We start from the raw sequence: 21,232 nt of genomic DNA on the forward strand, positions 1-21,232 counted from the left end.
AAGTACTTGAGTGAGAATTAAAAAATGCAGTAGCAGGAAATGTTAATTAAGAGCTTAGTCACCATGACTAAAAAGACCAACTAACCTGGAATTAAGATAGAACAAGAAGAAATGAAATTCTCTGCTTCTTTTCCCATGGACAGCTCAACATTTGTTGTAGGTATCTGGCCAGCAAACAAGGCTGATCAGAACAGAGCATGTTACAGCAATACCATTGTAATATTACAAAGGTGAACCTTAAGGTTAAATTTGTGCTTACACTGAGTACGTGGTCATGATTTAAAGCCCCTGAACTTCACGCTACTGTCCATGCACATTCTGGCCCTGCAGCACTATGGTGTGTTTCACTGCTGGGCAGGAGACACGCACCTTCAGGCAACATGCTGGTCTTCTGCCAGCTCACCAAAGTGCTCTGAACAAACAGGAGCCCTGACTGTAACATTCTGGCATTCTCTTCTCTAGGAAAATCTGGCTGCCAGTGTGAAGCTAGTTTTCAAGAAAATCTGTCAAAGAGAAAAATTTCTATTCCCACCCTGAGACATATGTCCCTCTGCTAAGCTGTGTAGTGCTTCCAGATTCCACTGTCACAGAACACGTACTACTGTACTGTACTAAACAAAGCACAAACAATTTTTTCATTAAGATTTTATTATGCATATCCCTTGATCAACATTGTGCTGAAGATCACTCAGAATATTTATTATTTAGTATCATATAAAAGTTATTAAAGTTGAAAGCCTTCAGTATTTCCTTCAGGCTTCAGTATCCAATGGGAAATGACAAAATTATATATATATATTTTATTTTTTCTCCAGACATTTCATTTCAGACATTACATTTCCTCTGTAATTGACAACAGAAATACCATTTACAATTTTCAATTGTATCAATTGTCCAAAACCAGAATCAATACAGGAGAAATATACTTACCATATACATAGAATTTTTTGGTATAAAGACTGGTGAGTCTTACTAAAAAAATTCATACATGCAAACTTTCTCAAGAATTCTGAACATTGGTCACCAAAGAAAAATATCAAATACCTCCCATTGCCATATCAGCACTATGACTGCCAATAACCTTCCCATTCAGTACACAATTTATATGTAATTTATGCAAAATACAAGTATATAATTTACACTTTTTTCCCCAGTCTAGGTAGTGTCCAGATAAGAGCTGTAATAACAAAGATGAGATGCTGCAAAATCATGCAAAAACAAGATCATGCAAGGCAACTGTTTTCAGTTAGTGGTACACAAAATGTAAATGACAGTATATTGATGCCCATTTCTATAACATTGCTTACACAGCTGTTCTGCTACATGGATTTTACTGTTTTGCTTTACAGTATCTTCACACCCTTAATGTTATTTCTCAATAGATTTTCACTGCTAAAAATGCTTAATTTGGCTTTTTTCCTCCCATGACTGACGTTAGGCATGACCTTGAATTGAATGCCATTGTAGCAAGCTGTCTCTCACTGTGGGAGTTCTCTTTTTTATAGTGCTTGAGCACAGTATCTTTGATTTGGTAAAGCAGCACTTGAACAGCTTAAGCAGCACTCAGTAATTTTCTGCAGCCACAAAGGTTTATAGTTTGTCCAAGCTTCAGCAGGAACAGCAGTATTTTACGCACACATAATATCCTTTTAAGAGAGCACTTTTCAAAGTGCTTTGAAAACACTGAGCTTCACAACACCCTGGAAGGTGACTACAGAGGGCACAGGTAATGCTGCAACTGCCTATGGGGGCAGGACTTGGCAGGTGTTTAAGAGTAAAAACAATATATTCAGTTGAAATTACAGTGAGCTTCACAGTTTAAAAGATTTTTTTTTTTCTCCATATGGAGCCCCTTAATGCTACATTCAGACAACTCACTGGCAACAATACCAATACAGAACTATTTTCCTCATGTAATCACAGCAAGGTGTGCCAAAACCCTAGCAGAAGGCGGTCTGACTAGATGCCTTCCATAACTCAGTGGAAACACCTACAGCTCAAAATCTCATCCTAGCTCAGTGCAATTTCCAAATAAAAGAAAACACACTAAACCAATGAAATTGTCCATAACTTTGGTGAATTCTCCTGAACCTTTTATTTGAATATACTCATCAAATTCAAATGAAGCCTGCTTTGCAACAGAACATGAAATAATCGCACTTTTTGCATCAAAAACATTTATCAGGATGCCAAATATAATGGCAGCATGCATACAATGAAAATGACTGAACAAACAGTGATGAAAAAATGTTTTCTTTTCCTATGTTTTCTGCTATGCAGTGGTTATAATTCAGAAGTAGATCAACCAGACAAAAAATAAGTCAGTAAGAATTGCAGCACTGTCTGCGTACGCTTGTCTTCAGTCATTTCACTTACTTGCATTTACATTGCTACCAAACTTGGCAATCTATCAACTGTCTGTGCTCTTGGAAGCCAAGCATAAGAAGGAACAGAAGTAACCCAACAGTGCCAGGCAATTGTCCTGTGCCAACTGCTGCTTCCATTAGTTCCATTAGGCGGGGGATGTCCATGCTCTCTGTTCTTTCTAATACCTGGCCTTGTCAGGATTCCCCTGCACTGCATGCTCTGTGCTGTGACAGAGGCTCTTTCTGCAGTATCATTTCCCCTCGGTCCACCTTTATCTTCTCCCTTTTCAGTTTTCCAGTCTTCCCACTTCCCCTGCAATAGGGTTCTGTATGCCTTCTTTCCCAGTCAAGTATTCTACTCATTGCCATGTTGTCTCTTAAAATTCTTCTTCACAAACAATAATCATAGCATCATAAAACAGCCCAGGTTGGAAGGGGCCTTTAAAGACCACCAAGTACAACCTTTGATGGGAAAAGGGAGCCTAGATAAGATTACCTAGCATCCTGTACAGAACAGCCAGTGATAGAGGCCCTACCATGTCCCTGGGGAGGTTGTTTCAGTCATTGATTGTTCTCACTGTAAAAAAATGTCTTCCTTATATTAAGATGAAACGTCCCTTGGTGCACCTTCACCCATTGCCCTTTGACTTCTCCATAGGGTTCTCTGTGAAGAGAGAGCCTCCATCCCCTTTTGTAGCAACACTGAATATACTGAAATACTGTGACAAGGTTTCCCCTGAGCCTTCTCTTCTGCAGAGAGAAAAAACCTAATTCCTTCAGTCCTTCCTCATAGGAAAGGCAGGTTCTCCAGCCCACTGATCATCTCAGTGGCCCTCCTTTGGACCCTGTACAGTCTATCCACATCTTTTTTTTTTGGATTGTGGGGACCAGAACTGGACTTACAGGTGCAACCTGACAAGTGCCAAATAGAGCTGTCTCTCTCTCTCCCCACTATTAACACCCCTGCAGATACAACCCAGGATCTAATTTGCCCTTATTGCCACAGCGGGGCACTGCAGGTTCAACTTGCCCACCAGCACTCCCAGGTCTCTTTCAGCCACAAAGATCCTAACCTGCACTGGGCACTTCCGTTAATGTCATCCCAGGTGCAGGACCTTGGACTTGTTCTTGTGAAACTTCATACAGTTCTTGCCAAGCAAAAAATATAAATATTACCTTTTTTCCTCTTCTCCCCATTCCAGTGTCCTATCATTCTCCTTCCAAGTTTAACCTTATTCACTTCTGAGTTTCCAGTCTTCCCATAACACAAACCTACAGGATGATAGCAGAGTCTTCAAGGATACAAATAAAAATCATAATTAATAACTAGTAGAATAACCAGTAATTATACTGATGGAAATGCCTTTATGGCATAATAAAGAGAACAAAGAATACATAAGTAAAATACACAAGTAAAAACATAATATTCTGGGTGAATGCAAAAGTACAGTAAGAGCCTCTAGAGGAACAAATGCAGAACAGAAAAAGGGGAATTGCTCTGGCACTGTTTCTCCCAGTTAATTTTGCTGCTTAACTGGAACAGATTCTCCCTCAACAGCTCTTTTCTTATTTACAGCTCACCACATTTAGCTATTGCAACCCAGCAAGCATATGCAAAGAATTACCTTTTACTATGTAACCGGGTAAAGTAAACTTGCACTTTATAGAGCACTGTGCACAGATAATTTCCACTCCAGACCTTCTACACAAAGTGACCAATGCCACAGTACTAAGTCGCTGTGAAATGGGATAATGCCCTGTTTCCCAGGTGCTAGTGCACCTACCACCCCTTGCCTGGAGTGCAGATGAATCCACTGTGGAGCTCCACATGCCATCACTCCATCAGTCTGATTGCTTCCCACCCCTTCAGTAGGGGATCAATGTTGCTCTGGTTACTTGGCAAACTGAACTCCATAGGAGGAAAAGGTAAGGGCAAGACAGAGCATTATTGTCCCAAGGGATTTGAATGGGTGTCACCAAACTGTTAGTCAGTTGCAATAGTGATTAAAATTCTAAGCAGGTAGAAGCGTAATGCTGTACTCAAGTCTCATTTTTGCATATTTCTTGGTTATATCAAGGAAAAGGACACGTTTTTAAAAAAGACTCCCCTAAAAACAACCAGCCAGACAAACAGAAACCCCCAGCACCTATCATTCCCACAGCACTAGGAATCAGAAGTGCTTAACTTCTGAATTATCATTTACAGAGTTCCACAAACTGTATGCTCCTCGGTAGTTGATTAATAGGTGGAAAAAAGCAGAGATGGATCTGTGTAGCAATTTAACATTTGTTTTTACTTTTCAAAATTATTCAGAGGGAGCTAAAATAACCAACTCTCTGATATTTTGTATGCTCTAAAAATCACTGGGGGATGGTAGAACATTTACCCAGCAGAAGGAAAAGAATCTTAAATGGCCAATTACAAAGGTCTTTTCCTTAAACACTAAAAACTCTATTGAGGGTGAAGCTTTTCAAAAAATAATCACACTGAAGAGAACTTTCCTGCAAGTTTTCCATGTATTTATATTTTAAAATCAGCATCTCAAGGGATAGATGAGACTCATATAAGATACTTAAAAAAAAAAATAAAAAATCCTGGCCTCCAGAATGTGGGACACTTAAAAAGTTAAGCAAATTATGCATCATAGGAGTCACAGTAGACAAATTAATTTGCACAGGTTATCTACTTTGCAACAGCTCCACAGATTTTCATGGGTTGTGCAATGCATGAAAGGTTTGCTCCAGCCAACCTTCTCCCTTGTCTCCCTTCCCTGCATTATGCCAGTTTATTCTGTTATGTAGGTCACATTTTCATGTAGGAAAGACCCATATCTTTTTATGATATTTCAGGCCATAGATGTGAAGTTTTGACAGCTGCACCAACCCCATGACAATTTAATTTCCTGGCAAAGTCTTTAAATAGATCAGCTTTGTAAATGACATAAGACACTTTCATACTAAAAAACTCTTGATAGAGTGATCTAGGACCACTGATTTTCAGGAATTATCTGCTGTGTACAATTTTCTACTGTAGTCAAACATGCCTGTTTTCCAATATTAGAGAAGCACACATGCAAATTTATACATGCACTTTGTTCAGTAATGAAGTCAACCTTTCCTTAGTGAGACCGAATAATAACCTTCTGAGTAGTAGTAATAATACCTACAAAATAGTAATTTTGCAAGGGATATTTTTAAGTGTTAAAGATTGTTGAAGCATGCCTTCAGATTACAAGGACATGACTTGAAAAAAAAAGTTTCAAGACTATAATTAAAACTGGTGGCTTGGGTGAGAAAACAGAGGACAAAACCCATAGATTCAAGAAATTTATTAACTTTCTAACAACTCACCACCAATAAAATACTGAACATTTGTTTATCTAACTGCAGAATTCCTATTATAAAACAAGGAACATTGCTTAGGAAATTGATGACCTTGAATTTGAGTAATGAGTTTTTCTCATTTTGTTTCTAACTCTGAATATACTTGTCTGTGTCAGGTCTGGTGGTGAATTTGGATCTTAATGTTTCAAGTAACTTTTAGAAATTGCCTAATTTCAGATTTATTTAATTAAGGCTCACATACTTTTAGATGCTGTCTGCTGGTTGCTTATTAAGTAAGCTGTAAGCTCTGAATTGTTAAGCAGAAAGTTCTACTGAAATAAGTATTGAGGAAGGAAGAAAATAGTAAATCTGAATATATGTATACTGGAAAAATATTTCCCAGTCAACACTTTCTCAAAAAGCATAGAATATACATATGGTCTGCTTTCACTTACTTTGTGTACTTCTAGATGCTGGCTATTTTGCACTTAATTGACAATCTGCTAACCTACTTTAGCATTCTTACAGAATCCAAAGAGTGGTGTCCAGATGCAAGAATGCATACGTTTCTCTTGCAGACTTTGAATGATTACGATTTTATGGAAACTAAATGTTGGTGAGATTCATGGAGTAACACCACACCCACACACCCCAAGCACAAGAATTAACACACTAGTATGGGCCAACTCTCCATTTATACCTTCTCCACGAGGAATAGAAGGTGTCTATCCTGGGCAACCATGCAATGAATGACTCCCACAGCAAGGAGTAGCCAAACATCTAATACTAGCATATCTAATACTAATACCTCTAGTAGCCTAACATCTGATGCTAAACTGGGAGGAGTTGTTGATTCTGTTGAGGGTGGAAAGGCCTTGCAGAGAGATCTGGACAGATTGGAGAGCTGGGCAATCACCAACCACATGAAGTTTAACAAAGGCAAGTGCCGGGTCCTGCACCTGGGACAGGGCAACCCAGGCTATACGTACAGACTGGGCAACGCCAGTTGGAGAACAGCCCTGCAGAGAGGGATCTAGGGGTTGTGGCTGACAGCAAGTTGAATATGAGCCAGCAGTGTGCCCTGGCAGCCAGGAGGGCCAACAGTATATCCTGCGGTGCGTCAAGCACGGCATCGCTAGTCAGTCAAGGGAGGTGATTGTCCTGCTCTGCTCTGCGCTGGTGCAGCCTCACCTCAAATACTGTGTGCAGTTCTGGGCACCACAGTACAAAAAGGACGTGAAACTGTTGGAGAGTGTCCAGAGGAGGGCAACAAAGATGGTAAAGGGCCTAGAGGGTAAGATGTATGAGGAGTGGCTGAGGTCACTGGACCTGTTCAGCCTGGAGAAGAGGAGGCCAAGGAAAGACCTCATCACAGCCTACAGCTTCCTTATGAGGGGGAGTGGAAGGGCAGGCACCGATTTCTCTCTGGTAACCAGTGATAGGACCCAAGGAAATGGAGTCAAGCTGTGACAAGGAAGGTTCAGGCCAGACATCAGGAGGAGGTTCTTCACTGAGAGGGCTGTCACACTAAAACAGGCTCCCCAGGGACGCAGTCACTGCACCAAGCCTGTTGGAGTTTAAGAAGCAATTGGACTGTGCACTTAGTCACATGGTCTGAACTTTTGGGCAGATCTGTGTGGTGCCAGGAGTTAGACTTAATGATCCTCGTGGGTCCCTTCCAGATCAGGGTATTCTATGATTCTATGTTCTAAAACAGAATGATCATCCTTGAATGAGTTATGAAAGTGATGATCTCAAGCTCCCTTTCAAAATATAACATTGAATTTATCTCAGAAAATATGCACTTCTCTCATTCAGCAGTGCATTCATTTATCTTAAAGGCATTTACATTCCTTAAGTTAAGCACAGGAGACTACTGCCAAATGCACTTCACCATGCAATGGTCAGGGAACTGCACCGGAAGGAAGTTGAAGAAGCATCTTTTCCAGAATACTATATTCTTGCTCTGTAATAATTACTGATTGTACTATACCTACATTTATTATTAAATGTGTAAGATGATTACAGTAACAGTTCCCTCAAAACACATCAAGAAAGTTTTGGAGAAAAAAAAAATGTAATCAAAAATGAAGAACTTAAGTGAAGTGGGTATCACTTTTTGAAATTTTATTTATAACCCTTCAAGAGTGTTGCATTAAGCACTTATTAGCATATGAGGCAAGCAAGTCAATGAACTGAAAATCCAATGAGTTTACAGTTTTGCTGAACTGCCTCAGCTGTATTTGAGACATACTAAATATATTGATAAATATGATATTGTCAAGGTCATATTCATATAGACTACACTGTTATCACTTGCAGCACTTTGGCCATTGTAAAGAAACATCAGAATTAGGACGGGTGATAGAAGAGGACTGGGGAATTGGCAATGTTGCTTTAGCTGTTATACACTGAAGTCACATCAAGTTTATTCAGTTTCAGCAGTGAGAAAAACTGTTTTCTTGTTGATGATTTTACTAAGTTTGGGTAGGTATATGTAAGATCAACAGAACCATAAATGGACACAGACAACATAACAAACCTATAAAATTTAAGATCTGAAAATTCTGGGCGTATAGGGGAGTATAAATTATAACAGTGCAAAGCTATAAAAACATTTGTTGAATTGGTAGGGATATAAAATTTAAATAAAAACATTTCCCGGTCTGCTAAGCCATAGCAATATTCTTTTGTTTGTATTCTTCATAATTTATCTGCTTGACAGCTTCACTCAACTTTAGTAGCAAACAGAGGTATTGATTATCTCTCGACATCCTAATGACTGGACACTGGGACACAAACCATACATGTATAGTTTCTGGTTCCAAGTGAAATTACAGTCTGCCCTACAAGATTGCACAATAAATCAGAGAACAAATCAGCCAGCCTAGGGCTCTGGGGTCACTGAAGTGATGTTGACACATTACAATAATGAGAACTTGAAACACCTCATGCCCTATTGATTTTTAAGCTGAATCATTGCCACTGCAGGAGATTACAAGACTGTGTACTGGAATCATGACCCACACGGGAGATGCTGATGAAAAACACAAACAATTGCACCAAAATAGCCCTTCACCTGTACCTATTACAACGGAGGATACCCTTCCCTACCCCCAGAAGTCCTCAGCTGGCAATTCAATGAACATTTAACTACTTAACTATCTTACTTAAAACATCTTTCCCTTTCTATTTTCTTCCTAATCTACATTAATAATGTAGATAAAAGATGTAGATGTAAAGCTACACTTTAAACCCTCTCACAAAATCTGAGATAGATAAATCAGCATACAAGAAATGCTTTTAATATGCCTAGAAGCTTTCACGTCTCATTCAATAGCAAATTATTCTATGACATAAAAAAAAAAAATTCCAATAATCACCAACATATTTCCTACCTGGAACAGAGAAAAAATATGTAAACGTCGAAAGCTTTCTCATCAGCTAAAGAAAAAAAATCATTCATTTTTCTTTTTTTAATTCCACTTGACAGCACTGAGAACCAGAAAGCTGTTAGAGGTGACCAGTGACACAAGACGATTACAATCCTGTCACGACCGAAAAGAGCAGTTATAATTTGCACTGCAGCGAATTACTTTAGGAACACATCATTTTGGTTAAGGGGAGAAAATAATCCCTTTATTATCACAAGCAACCAAGAGACTTCATGCTATCCCACAGAGGTGCAAGAAAAGATAAAAACTATTTAACATGCGTCTGCAGTAAATAAAGTTTGAAGTTTTGTTTTATTCCTGGCAACAAGATTCCTCAGAGATACATTTTTAATCCGTAGCTCTGCACTTGGCATTTATTTCTTTAGGAAGGGGGGGAAATTCTCAAATTATTTCTCAAGTAGTGAATTAGTACACATCAGCTGTGCTAAACGCCACAAAAATAGCATCTATAATCATTATTACTGGGGTAAAGACACTTCACAATGGTATTTCCTGTAGAATCGTTGGGGGCCTACTGGCAATTTTAATTACCAACAGGCAATGCAGTAACTGTAGTACATGACAAGCTACCATAAAAACAATCTTGCCTAGGAACAAAATTTAATATCTCTTGCTCCCCTAACAATTTCATCCATTTATGACAATTGGGAAATACCATCAACATAAAATCAAATAAAGACAATACTCAACATTACATGGAAAGAACAAATAGAAGCAAGTAAAGCAACAAACACCACTGCCCAGAAGACAAGCAGTAGTTTTTTGTCACATGTTGAGAAGAAAGAGTGCATGTGCAAGTGGAGAAGAGAAGCCCCACCTTAACTAGCAGCTTCCTCGCTGGTCCTGGTGACAACTTGTTACCCACAGCAGTGACAGCACCATGACTCAGGATGTTGGTCTGCTTTGGGCTGACCCTTTCTAAGGACACTACAAACATGCACAATGAGAATCAAAAGGCACTGACCTGTTAGGACTGTGCATGTTTCTCATTTATTTTGTTGATTGTTTTCTGTTCTGAGAACTAGTGCTATTACGTTAATAAATACAACAAAGTACACACTTTGTTGTACATACATTTATTTGTTACATGTTACATACATTTTGCTAATACTAATCTTAATGACACAGAAGAATTTATTACTCAGTAATTTTCACAATCATTTAATACTGGGCAGCATTAGAGTATCATGCCACCTCTTACCACTTTTCAACACATAAGTCAAATAGGTTGATGGGATAGTTTATTGAGAAAGAAAACCCAACTCATCAATATCCATCAAATAGATATTTTAAACTTTATCATGCAAGTAGCATATGAATATTTGGACAAAATGGCAAAAAACACATTATTAACATTCATAGTTTGGAAGCAATGCAATGGGAAAGACACTGTATTTTGATGAAGAGACTATGTCAGAACAAAACACTTTTCTGTTTTCTCTTATAACCAGTAAGAGAAAATCTCAGTAGCATCACAAATACTTCATAAACCTTATTTACAAGGAATCAGGACTCCTTGCCAGAAATAAAGCAACTAATGGTATATGATATCTTACTAGGAATTTTTCTATAATTTGCAATAAAGAGGCATCTGTTTTAGTTGCACAAAGATTACTCAGAAATTAAGCTGGCTAGCTACACAAGGCTCCAACAAGGAAGAGACTGGGAATGGTGTTGTACTGGCTAGAGATACAGATCTGATGGATGGGAGCAAGTGAAAATTAAATGTTTATAAGTGCAAAGTAATTCAGATTGGAAAGGAACATTTGAACCACTCATAAATGAGTGAGTTGTAATGATCTGCATTAACTTAAAACAGTGATTACGGTAATTGCTGTGTATACAATTAAAACAGCTCAATTACACCTGATGCCCTTGTGTGTAACTGATCAGACAGAACAAAAAGAACACTGTAAAAATATGAGGGTCCATAAGAAGGTTCATAGTAATAACAAGAGACTGAACTAGCTAGAAGACCCAAAACTTCTCATGTAAAAAACAGATATAACACTAAAGCTGTTTGTTGTTGTTTGTTTGTTTAAGGAAAACAAAAGGGGAGTCAAGATAAATACTAATAGAAGGTACAGTGAACCAGAAAGTTCAGTTCCCTTTGTCATGAAAAAGGACATGGGAATGTGCAATGAAAATTAACAGCACTGTGACATCTCCCCTCCCACCACAACCTGTTACAATTTTTCTAAACACATCAGGTAATAAACAATGGTAGAACTCACTGTCAAAGTGTGTTACTAGTACCCATTCTAACAAAGCCCGTATAGATATTAAATAAGCTCAAGTCCGAGCAAGGTGTTGTACTTCTCTCTACGCTTTTTTTTTTTTTTTGTCTTTATTCAAAGAATGTTTTGGAAACTCTTGATAATTTACATACTATGATTTGACTATTTTGGTAAATTTCTGTGTTTTTAGATTATTTACTTCTCAATATTAAAACAGATATAGGATTTTCTAGTTAGCCACAAGATGTCACTTGCTAAATAGCAATTTGAAAAATTGCATATTTATCTGAAGTCAAAAAAAATAATAATCAGGCATTGTTATTTTCACTTTTTGCTTGTTTCTTTAAGGATATCACAGCAGAGCTTAATATAGCAGGAAGGTTCCACAACGTATTTATTTCAAATCTTTCAGACTGTCTTGGGACTAAAAATAAAATGACCTGAACATTACAAGTTAATGCAGAAATATGACAATAATGTCAATACAAAAATACTTTTTTTATTTATTAACTCAGGAGGTATTGCCAGTATATTTTTGTATTCCCACCTCCTCATTACACTGGCTTAAGTTTTTGTAGATTTCCCTCACTTAACTCATGCTATGTTCATAAATCCCATTAAGAAAATAGGACAGACCTTATTTTTTGAATATGAGTTTAAGGTTGTAGTCTTTCTGATATTAATGTGGAATTTTAGCAATTTAAACTTCATAACTGACCCAAGATGTTGCATGTCCTGCATCAGAAATGATATTTCACACCTGATGAGGAAGGGCATCATACCATAACCTGCTCCATAACCCTTCAACACACATCTTTTGGGGGTCTCTCAGTTTAAAACATAAAATGCACTTCCTAGAAAATTCGTAGTGTTGTTAGGGCACAATCTAATTCAATCCTTTCTCCCAGTCTCTCGAGCTGTACAGAATGGAGACATGAAGATAACAGAATCACTGTAAAATATATCCTTTATACTTCATAACTAAAAATCCAACCACATAGATTCTTTAGAACTAGGTTTTTGCTTGTTGCAATATCATTGACAAAAGATTCAAAGTAACTTTTCTTGAACACTTGCCTTTTCTTTGATGTCTCTGCACCATTTTTACTCTATAATCCCTTTGTATCCCTCACTAGCCCACTGTGTCCCATATTTGGGGTACAACAGGTTAAAAGTCACACTGTATCACCTTCTAACTTCACACACCACAACGTGATTCATTCTTTTGTGCAGTGAAGAATAAAAAGTTGTTTCAAACGGGGTCTGGGAAGGTGGCACTAGGAAAGTTCAGCTTGTGTGAGTGTTGGAGGCTGTTTCATTTGTTCTAAAAAGTCAAGTGGATTTATGACACTCTACACCACGTATAACAAATACACTGCTTTTCCCAAATATAAGCTTCAAACTATAAGAAAAGAAAGCAGAAACATGAAAACACAGCAACAGGTAGAGGTATTTTACTCAGGCTTCCTTTCTCCCTCACCATCTGTATTGACAGACTTTTATTTTTAACACTGCAGCACAAAGAGAAATTAGAAAAGAAATCATAATTGTAAATATTGAATATGATTGCCATGTTTTTCAATTCCCTTGCCCATTTGTTACAAGATGCTGCTGTGTATCTTGTTTCTGTCTTGTTAACATTTGATGGAGTACTTCCATGAACATACGCTTGTTCTTGTTCTCCACGCTTTGTTCTGTCACTGCAACAGATGGCTTTACACTGAAGCATATGAAAATATTAAATTCTTTATAAACCCCTCGGAGTTTGAAATGCCTGCAAGTAATCAGCATCTTGGCAACTACTTCTTTAATACAGATATTAGAGGGTACTATTTAGTATTTCCATACTGGCCTTCTTTTTGCTACAGCCTATTCCAAACCCTCAGTTTTTGAGCTTAATTAATAGTAGCACTGCTTCATCTGAGATGATATTACTTCAAAGTAGAATAGTGTATTTTCTTAACGTCCATCCGATCATCGCTGACTGGTAAAAGCTGATTAGAAAAAATATGGTTAGCCACAGCAGGTGCTTGTGCTGTACCATGAAGGGGTCTAGAACACACTGGGACCTTGCTCACAACTCCCATTCCCGCTCCAACTTTAGGAAAGACGTAGTATTTATTTTCCACGGCAGCTGGCAGAGGACTGTCCCCACAGATTTTTTTCTAGTTCTCTCTCACATAGTCTTCTGTTCTATAGCAAACTAGCTAATAGCTGTAGAACTTGTTTTTTTGTGTGTGTGTTGTTTTTTTTTTTTTTTTTAAAAAAAAAAAAAAAAGGAAAGAAAAGAGGGTGTCCGCTGTCCTTATCCTTCTCACAACAACAAGAGTTCCCCAGCAAGGACCAACTGTGCGCACTGACCAGTTAGGAACATGTACTTTTTATTTCTAGTGCTTCCTCATTCAGAGAGTTTCGGGCGGGGACTGTTGGTTCCCATAAAAAAAGTGCAGAGTACTACACATAAAATAGTGCAACAGAGCCTCTTTAGCCCCAAGGCACTCTTACACTTCTCAAATAGTAAAAGTGTTGTGCTCTAATATGTTCTGTGTAATCTGATTTTTATTCATGAACCTTAATGTTATGTCATTAATAGAAGATGGGAAAATCTGTGCAGTTGTCACAAGAAAAAATCACTTTCTAGAAATAAAGCAAAAGTATTCAAAATAGCTTAGTTTGTTTAGGTTATATATTTGTATTTTACCATACTAAAAGAGTAAGTGAAGGCCTTATATATACAGATAGTAAAAGAGTTTACATAGCAACAGTTCTCTAAATTAATCTAGTTCTACATGTATTAATTATACCTGTCTTGCCACTTACTGAGCAGATTATTTGTTGCTTCCATAAATAAAGACAAAGATTATTTTTTCTCTCAGAACTACATAAGAATTTCATCAGAAAACACATCAGTAAAAGATTGAAAAAAAATCTTGAAAAAAACTTCACTTGAAAGTGAAGTTGTAAGCAATGGTAGAGGAGGTCATAGCATCAAAGAATAATACCCTTAACTGGAAGAGGCCCACAAAGATCATTGAATCTGACTCCTGGCTCCACACAGGGTAACCTAAGAGTTAAATCATTTATCTAAGAGTAGTGTCCAAATGCTTCTTGAACTCTGGCTTGAACTCCGGTTGTTCTCTGGATACTCAGTACCCTGAGCTGGTGGGAGGGGATGGGGAGCAGGATGTGGCCCTCACTATCCACGAAGAAATGGTTGGTGACCTGGTACGGCACTTGGATGTGCACAAGTCGATGGGGCTGGATGGGATCCACCCAAGGGTACTGAGAGAACTGGCAGAGGAACTGGCCAAGCCGCTTACCATCATTTATCAACAGTCCTGGCTATCAGGGGAGGTCCCAGTTGACTGGTGGTAAGCAAATGTGACGCCCATCTACAAGAAGGGCCGGAGGACTGACCCGGGAAACTACAGGCCTGTCAGTTTGACCTCAGTGCCAGGAAAGCTCATGGAGCAGATGATCTTGAGAGTCATCACACAGCACTTGCAGTGCAAGCAGGCAATCAGGCCCAGTCAGCATGGGTTTTTGAAAGGCAGGTCCTGCTTGACGAACCTGATCTCCTTCTATGACAAAGTGACGCACTGGGTGGATGAGGGAAAGGCTGTGGATGTGGTCTACCTTGACTTCAGCAAGGTTTTTGACATTGTTTCCCACAGCATTCTCCTCAAGAAACTGGCTGCTCTTGATTTGGACTGGCGCACGCTTCGTTGGGTTAGAAACTGGCTGGAGAGCCGGGCCCAAAGAGTCGCAGTGAATGGAGCCAAGTCCAGTGGGAGGCCAGTCACTAGTGGCGTTCCCCAGAGCTCGTTGCTGGGGCCGGTCCTCTTTAATTTCATCGATGATCTGGATGAGGGCATTGAGTGCACCCTCAGTAAGTTCGCAGATGACACCAAGTTAGGTGCATGTGTCGATCTGCTTGAGGGTAGGAAGGCTCTGCAGGAGGATCTGGATAGGCTGCACCGATGGGCTGAGGCCAACTGTATGAAGTTCAACAAGGCCAAGTGCCGGGTCCTCCACATGGGGTGCAATAACCCCAAGCAGAGCTATAGGCTGGGAGCTGAGTGGTTGGAGAGCTGCCAGGCAGAGAAGGACCTGGGAGTATTGGTGGATAGTCGGCTGAATATGAGCCAGCAGTGTGCTCAGGTGGCCAAGAAGGCCAACAGCATCCTGGCTTGCATAAGAAACAGTGTGACCAGCAGGGCTAGGGAGGTGATCGTCCCCCTGTACTCAGCTCTGGTGAGGCCGCACCTGGAGTACTGCGTTCAGTTTTGGGCCCCTCGCTACAAGAAGGACATCGAGGTGCTTCAGCAGGTCCAGAGAAGGGTGACCAAGCTGGTGAGGGGCATGGAGAACAAGTCCTACGAGGAGCGGCTGAGGGAGCTGGGCTTGTTCAGTCTGGAGAAAAGGAGGCTCAGGGGCGACCTTATTGCTCTCTACAGGTACCTCAAAGGAGGCTGTAGAGAGGTGGGGGTTGGTCTGTTCTCCCACGTGCCTGGTGACAGGACGAGGGGGAACGGGCTTAAGTTGCGCCAGGGGAGTTTTAGGTTGGATGTTAGGAAGAACTTCTTCACTGAAAGGGTTGTTGGACATTGGAACAGGCTGCCCAGGGAAGTGGTGGAGTCACCATCCCTGGAGGTCTTTAAAAGACGTTTAGATGTAGAGCTTAGGGATATGGTTTAGTGGGGACTGCTAGTGTTAGGTCAGAGGTTGGACTCGATGATCTTGAGGTCTCTTCCAACCTAGAAATTCTGTGATTCTGGCAGGCTCGGTGACATGACCACGTCCCTGGGGAGCCTGTCCCAGTGTCCAGCCACTCTCTCATTGATCAACCTTTCCCTAACACCCATCCTGACCCTCCCCTGTCCCAGCTCCATGCCATTCCCTCGGGTCCTGTCGCTGTCCCCAGAGAGCAGAGCTCAGCGCCTGCCCCTCCGCTCCCCTCGTGAGGGAGCTGCAGGCCGCAATGAGGCCACCCCTCAGCCTGCTCTGCTCTGAGCTGAAAAAAAAAAGGGACCTCAGTCACTCCTTGGGCATCTTACCCTCCAGACCCTTCACCATCTTCACTGCCCTCCTTTGGACGCTCTGTAACAGTTGTATGTCCTTTTGATATTGTGGTGCCCAAACCTGCACATGGTGCTTGAGGCAAGGCTGCAGCAGTGCTGAACACAGTGGGACAAGCACTTTGAATGTTCATTTGCTCTGCACTCAGTGCCTGCCAGGATATGGATGGCCCTTTTGGCCCCAGGGCACACCATTGTCTCATGCTAAGCTTGCCATCAGACAACCCCCCAGATCTGTCTCTGCAGGGCTTCACTCCTGCCCCCAGTACATCCAGGATATACCATCCCACATTCAGAACCTGGTGTTTACTCTTGTTAAATTTTTTATGGTTGGTGATTGCCCAACACTCTGATCTAACATCCAACCTGAACCTCTCTGCATATCTCTCTGCAGGGCCTCTCTGTCCTCAAGAAAATCAACAACTTCTCCAAATTTCATACCATCTAGCATCATCTGCCAATTGACTTAGCATGCACTCAACTCTAGTGCCCAGGCCACTGTCAAAAACATTGAAGAGAGCTGGCCCTAAAATTCAGACCCAGGAACACCCCTCTAGTGGCTAGCTGCCAGCCTGAAGTAAGTCTATTTACTACAGGTCTCTGCGCCTGACCCACCAGCCCACTGCTCACCCACTGTATTGTGCACATGACTAGCTGTATGCTGAACATTCTGTCCAGGATACTGTGAGAGTATCAGAATCTTTGCTAAAACAAAAACATAAATAAAATGAAATAAAAATAAAAAAGCCATCCACTACCTTTCCTTTGTCCATTCAATGGTAAGCCTGTATTGCACTGTATTGCAAAGAAATATTTAGCCCAAGGGAAGATCCAAGATTTTACCCTAACTTTGTGGAAGGCTAGCATTCTCAGAATCTTATTTCTCAGGAAAATCTTTACAGTATTGATTCATTGTCTTCCCTCACAGAAGTGTAAAAATAGGGAGAGGTCAGGTTCAGAACTTTGGTAAACTTATTTTCTTGAGAAATACATACTAGAGACCTGTCTGCTGAATGGGAAGTAAGTTTGTTCATGTAGAAAGACTACTTCAGTAAAAGGAATACACAGGAATAAGAACAAAGGTTTTTTTTTGTTCTTGTTTTTAGTTATAAATTAATTCAATAGGATGTTTTTACATATAAAAGCATACAACTGCATTTTTGCTTTCTGAACCTTTCCTAAAAGCTTCCAGTGACACAAATCCCATAATCTTCCTAGCCCATCTAATTAAATATTAAGTACTCTTACTAACAGTAAGTCCTCCTAATGCCTAATGTAAATTTTTCTTTGTGCAATTTAAGCCCATAGCTTCATGCCTTACTTACTACAGACATAGAGAGGAAAACATCAATGCTGTTACCTCCCCAAAAAGGTTAAGATCTGTTTATTTGAAGACAAAACCTGGGCAGTCTGCTCTAAGGAACCTCCTTTGGCAGGGGGGTGGACCCAATGATCTTTTGAGGTCCCTTACAACCCCTTCAATTCTGTGATTCTGTGAAATGTAGTCTACTGTCTGATGACTGAAATGCTGAAATATCAAATGAAACATTTGTTATTGGCTCAAATTTATTTTTTACTTAATTTATTTTTTCTTCTTCATTCAGCAGAATAAGAAGGACATTTCTAAGCATGGAAAAAAATTGACAATTCCTTATAAAATTCCAAAACGAAGCAACAAAGTTGTAATGCTATCCCCTTCTTTCATTCTATGTTTCCAGCTTTCTTAAAAATTGATAAAATGTTGAATTGCTAAAATAATAAAAAACATTTTTAATTACCTAACATATCCTCCTTCCCCCCAAAAAAAGATTTTACAGTCCTTATGCTTCACAGACAGAAATGCTTGGGGAGTTAAATGTATATATCCTGCATGCTTTTTTAAAGATAATTCCCTGTAAGAATTTCAGATTCCTCATCCATCTTTGTCTTCTGTTATCTTAATGGACAAAATGCCCTTGGCTCCTCTGTAGTGCTATACACTTGTAGAAAATAAGAACGGCCAGTATTCATTACCTAAACAGAACTTGATATAAGTTTCTGGTATAGATTTGGATCATTCTCCACAGGCTTTTTTTTTTTTTTTTCCTATCTTGCAAAACTGTAGAAGCATTTTCTATTTTACCACTGTTGTGCTTCACCCTCAGTTTTGAATCACTGAAATAAACCGTTGTTCATCAGGTCCACCCAACTGCTGACATAGGATCATGGAATAATTCTGTCTGGAAGGAAGTTATTCAAGATAACTTCAAGTGTTAATGGATATACCCCCTGCTGAGCACAGAGGTGTTAAAGTGGTCAAGAAGATGATCTTGGAGGTCTTTTCCAACATTAATGATCATCTCACAGGCCTTCTTCCAAAACGTGTCTTCAAATCCTGGCCTTGCATTTCTTCTCTCCCCAGACTCACCCTATCACATTAGCAGGCAAAATGTACCTAGTAATAGTTATGCTGAGAAATGATGTAAACTAAGAGCAGGAAGAGCTAATCGACTCTTAAATACATCAGATGCTCCCATACATGAATATATTTACACATACTACACACTTCAATTTTAGGAGCATAGTAAGTTATGAATAATGTTTCTAGTAGACTTTAGGAAAATAATAAACCTCATAACCTCTGTCTCATGAAGAAGTCCAACAGGTGAATTAGACATCCCAACTAAGCTATGAGAACCACAGTGTCAAATGTCTAAAAATGTCATATGATAATCATTATATAAAATGGCTGATGTTTCCTATTTGCACTTGCTCATTTAAGATTGCTGCTTTTTAGTTATGGCATGACTTGATGAATGGAGATTTTCCTCCTATAGGACATGTAAGGATAATCTAGGAGGTTGGTCCAACGCAACTGCTGGCCATCGAAACAACATGTAACATCCATGAATACACAATTTTGTAAATTTTCATTTCATTGGCAATTCATAGATTGTAACATATCTCAAGGCTGAACTCTTTACTGACCCCAGTTTCTATCTCTGGAGACTATCCTCATGTCACCGGTTTAAGAAGGGGTGCAATCAGTGAACTAAAGCTACCACACAGAGTTGGTGTAATACTGTTTTCACAGAGGAGTCTGCGCTCTGGGCAAACAGAATGCTCTGTCAAGCTGCTACGTGACCGTGCTGAATTGATTTACCTGTTCTCGTAATCATAGATGCATGTTGGAGAGATGCAAACATTCTGAAAATATAATTGAAAGTAAAGAAAAGACATCAAAATACCTAATGCTATTCTTAATGTCTTCCTTGAGGAGATACTGCTTCCTGTTGTGACTCAAAGAAAGAACTAGTATGAAGAAAAAGACTCATACCTTCAAATATGAAAGTCAAAATGGAATTGATTCCCCCTTGGAAGTTGATGGAATTAAGTTGATTCCCCTGGCTTCTCTGTTGATAGGAAGTCCACACAGTCTGCCATGGTTGGATTTTTAACTCTGCTGATACTGGAAAAGCCTATCAATTGGAATGAAATGCTGTTTGAAATGAGATCTGGTTCTTAGATGATTCTGCTTCTTGGCAAAGGCAACAGTACCTCACTTTTCCTGGTAACTGTCAAGATCAGTTCCGGATTATGGCTTCCCGTAGTGCTGGTTTAACTGGCAAGATGGAAAATCATGCCAATGTTGATCATGTAGATTTTACTAATAAATACTAATTCTAAAAATATCAAAAGTCTTCAAATGAAAACATAAGGTGATGTTTTAAATCTAGTCTTACAAAGTACTCTAACAGGAAATAAACAGTCTGAGGTTCCTGTGTATCACAACCAAATACCAAACTTTCTCTGCATACACACCTGACCAACGATAAATTCTTCTAAAAAATGAATCTCTTCCTCTCACACTCATTACTTGCCAGTTATTAATGGATGAGTCATTTATGAAACATGAGAGGCCAGATCTGAACTGTAGTCAGGATTACAGTATCAAATGGCACACTGTGTGGGGAGACTGGATAAATTTTTTTTTAAAGGTGAACGCGCGATGCTAACACAAAGTTACACAAGTAATATAAAACTGTACAAAAAAGAAAGAGATACAGTACTCCATTAGGGCTTCATCTGAGTGTCATATTCATAAAAAGTTTCCTCCAGTGTGGCAGTAGTTCTTCAAAGATACTGTGTCTCATCCTAAATGACTTTATTCACTAAACTGATGATATTTTTGCTGCAGCATCATGTTCAAGTTCTCAGCAGCAGACAAGCAGCTCTTCAGATAAGCAGCAATGATGTGTCACATGTCCCTCACTTAATGCAGGTGTTTTTGGTGTTGTGTTTTGTTGTTGTTGTTTGTTTTGTTTTTTTTTTTTTAACTTCTAAAGTAGAGAGCCATTAGGTTCAGGTCACTTAGTAGCCAGAAACAAACCTTCATATTAGCTATGATTTACTTATCTGAGGTTCAAACCTCATTCCTGAATTACTCTTACTCATGTAATATTAAAGATCAACTGTAAGAAGGAAAATACCTAAATTAGAAAACCATGACCACTTGTACAGAAAGCAGCACAGCACAAGTAAACATGCAATTTCCATTTGCAGAGGGTGGGAAGTTGTTCTTAAGCGTTTTACAATGCACTCTAAGATGCGGACTGTGAGTTCATAACCTCTGCTAAAGCTCTGCTCAAGTTCAGGTTGGTCCATTCATTCATAGTACCAAGACTTACATTTGGTTACTTCCCCCCCCTTTTCTACACAGTTAAATTTACAATAATTAATGGATATAAAAACTGTTGAAAATTATTTAATATTGAGTACCAAAAAAAAAAAAA

At 39.3% G+C, this 21,232-nt stretch overlaps 1 protein-coding gene across 27 annotated transcripts in view; it reads right to left on the bottom strand.

The window, feature by feature from the left end:
- The window catches only part of RBFOX1 (RNA binding fox-1 homolog 1), an 873,300-nt gene that overhangs the window by 656,294 nt on the left and 195,774 nt on the right, over positions 1 to 21,232 (bottom strand). For 2 of the 27 annotated variants that reach the window (XM_084536927.1, XM_084536911.1), the window contains exon 1: positions 3,543 to 3,578. The exons of the other annotated variants lie outside the window; for them this stretch is intronic. In XM_084536927.1, coding sequence (XP_084393053.1) covers positions 3,543 to 3,563 — 21 coding nt within the window. In that variant the 5' untranslated portion in view covers positions 3,564 to 3,578. Of the gene's footprint in view, positions 1 to 3,542; positions 3,579 to 21,232 lie in introns of those variants that run through there. 27 annotated transcript variants of the gene reach the window in all.

This window comes from Aythya ferina, assembly GCF_964211825.1.
Source record: "Aythya ferina genome assembly, chromosome: 15".
Taxonomy (NCBI): Eukaryota; Metazoa; Chordata; class Aves; order Anseriformes; family Anatidae; genus Aythya; species Aythya ferina.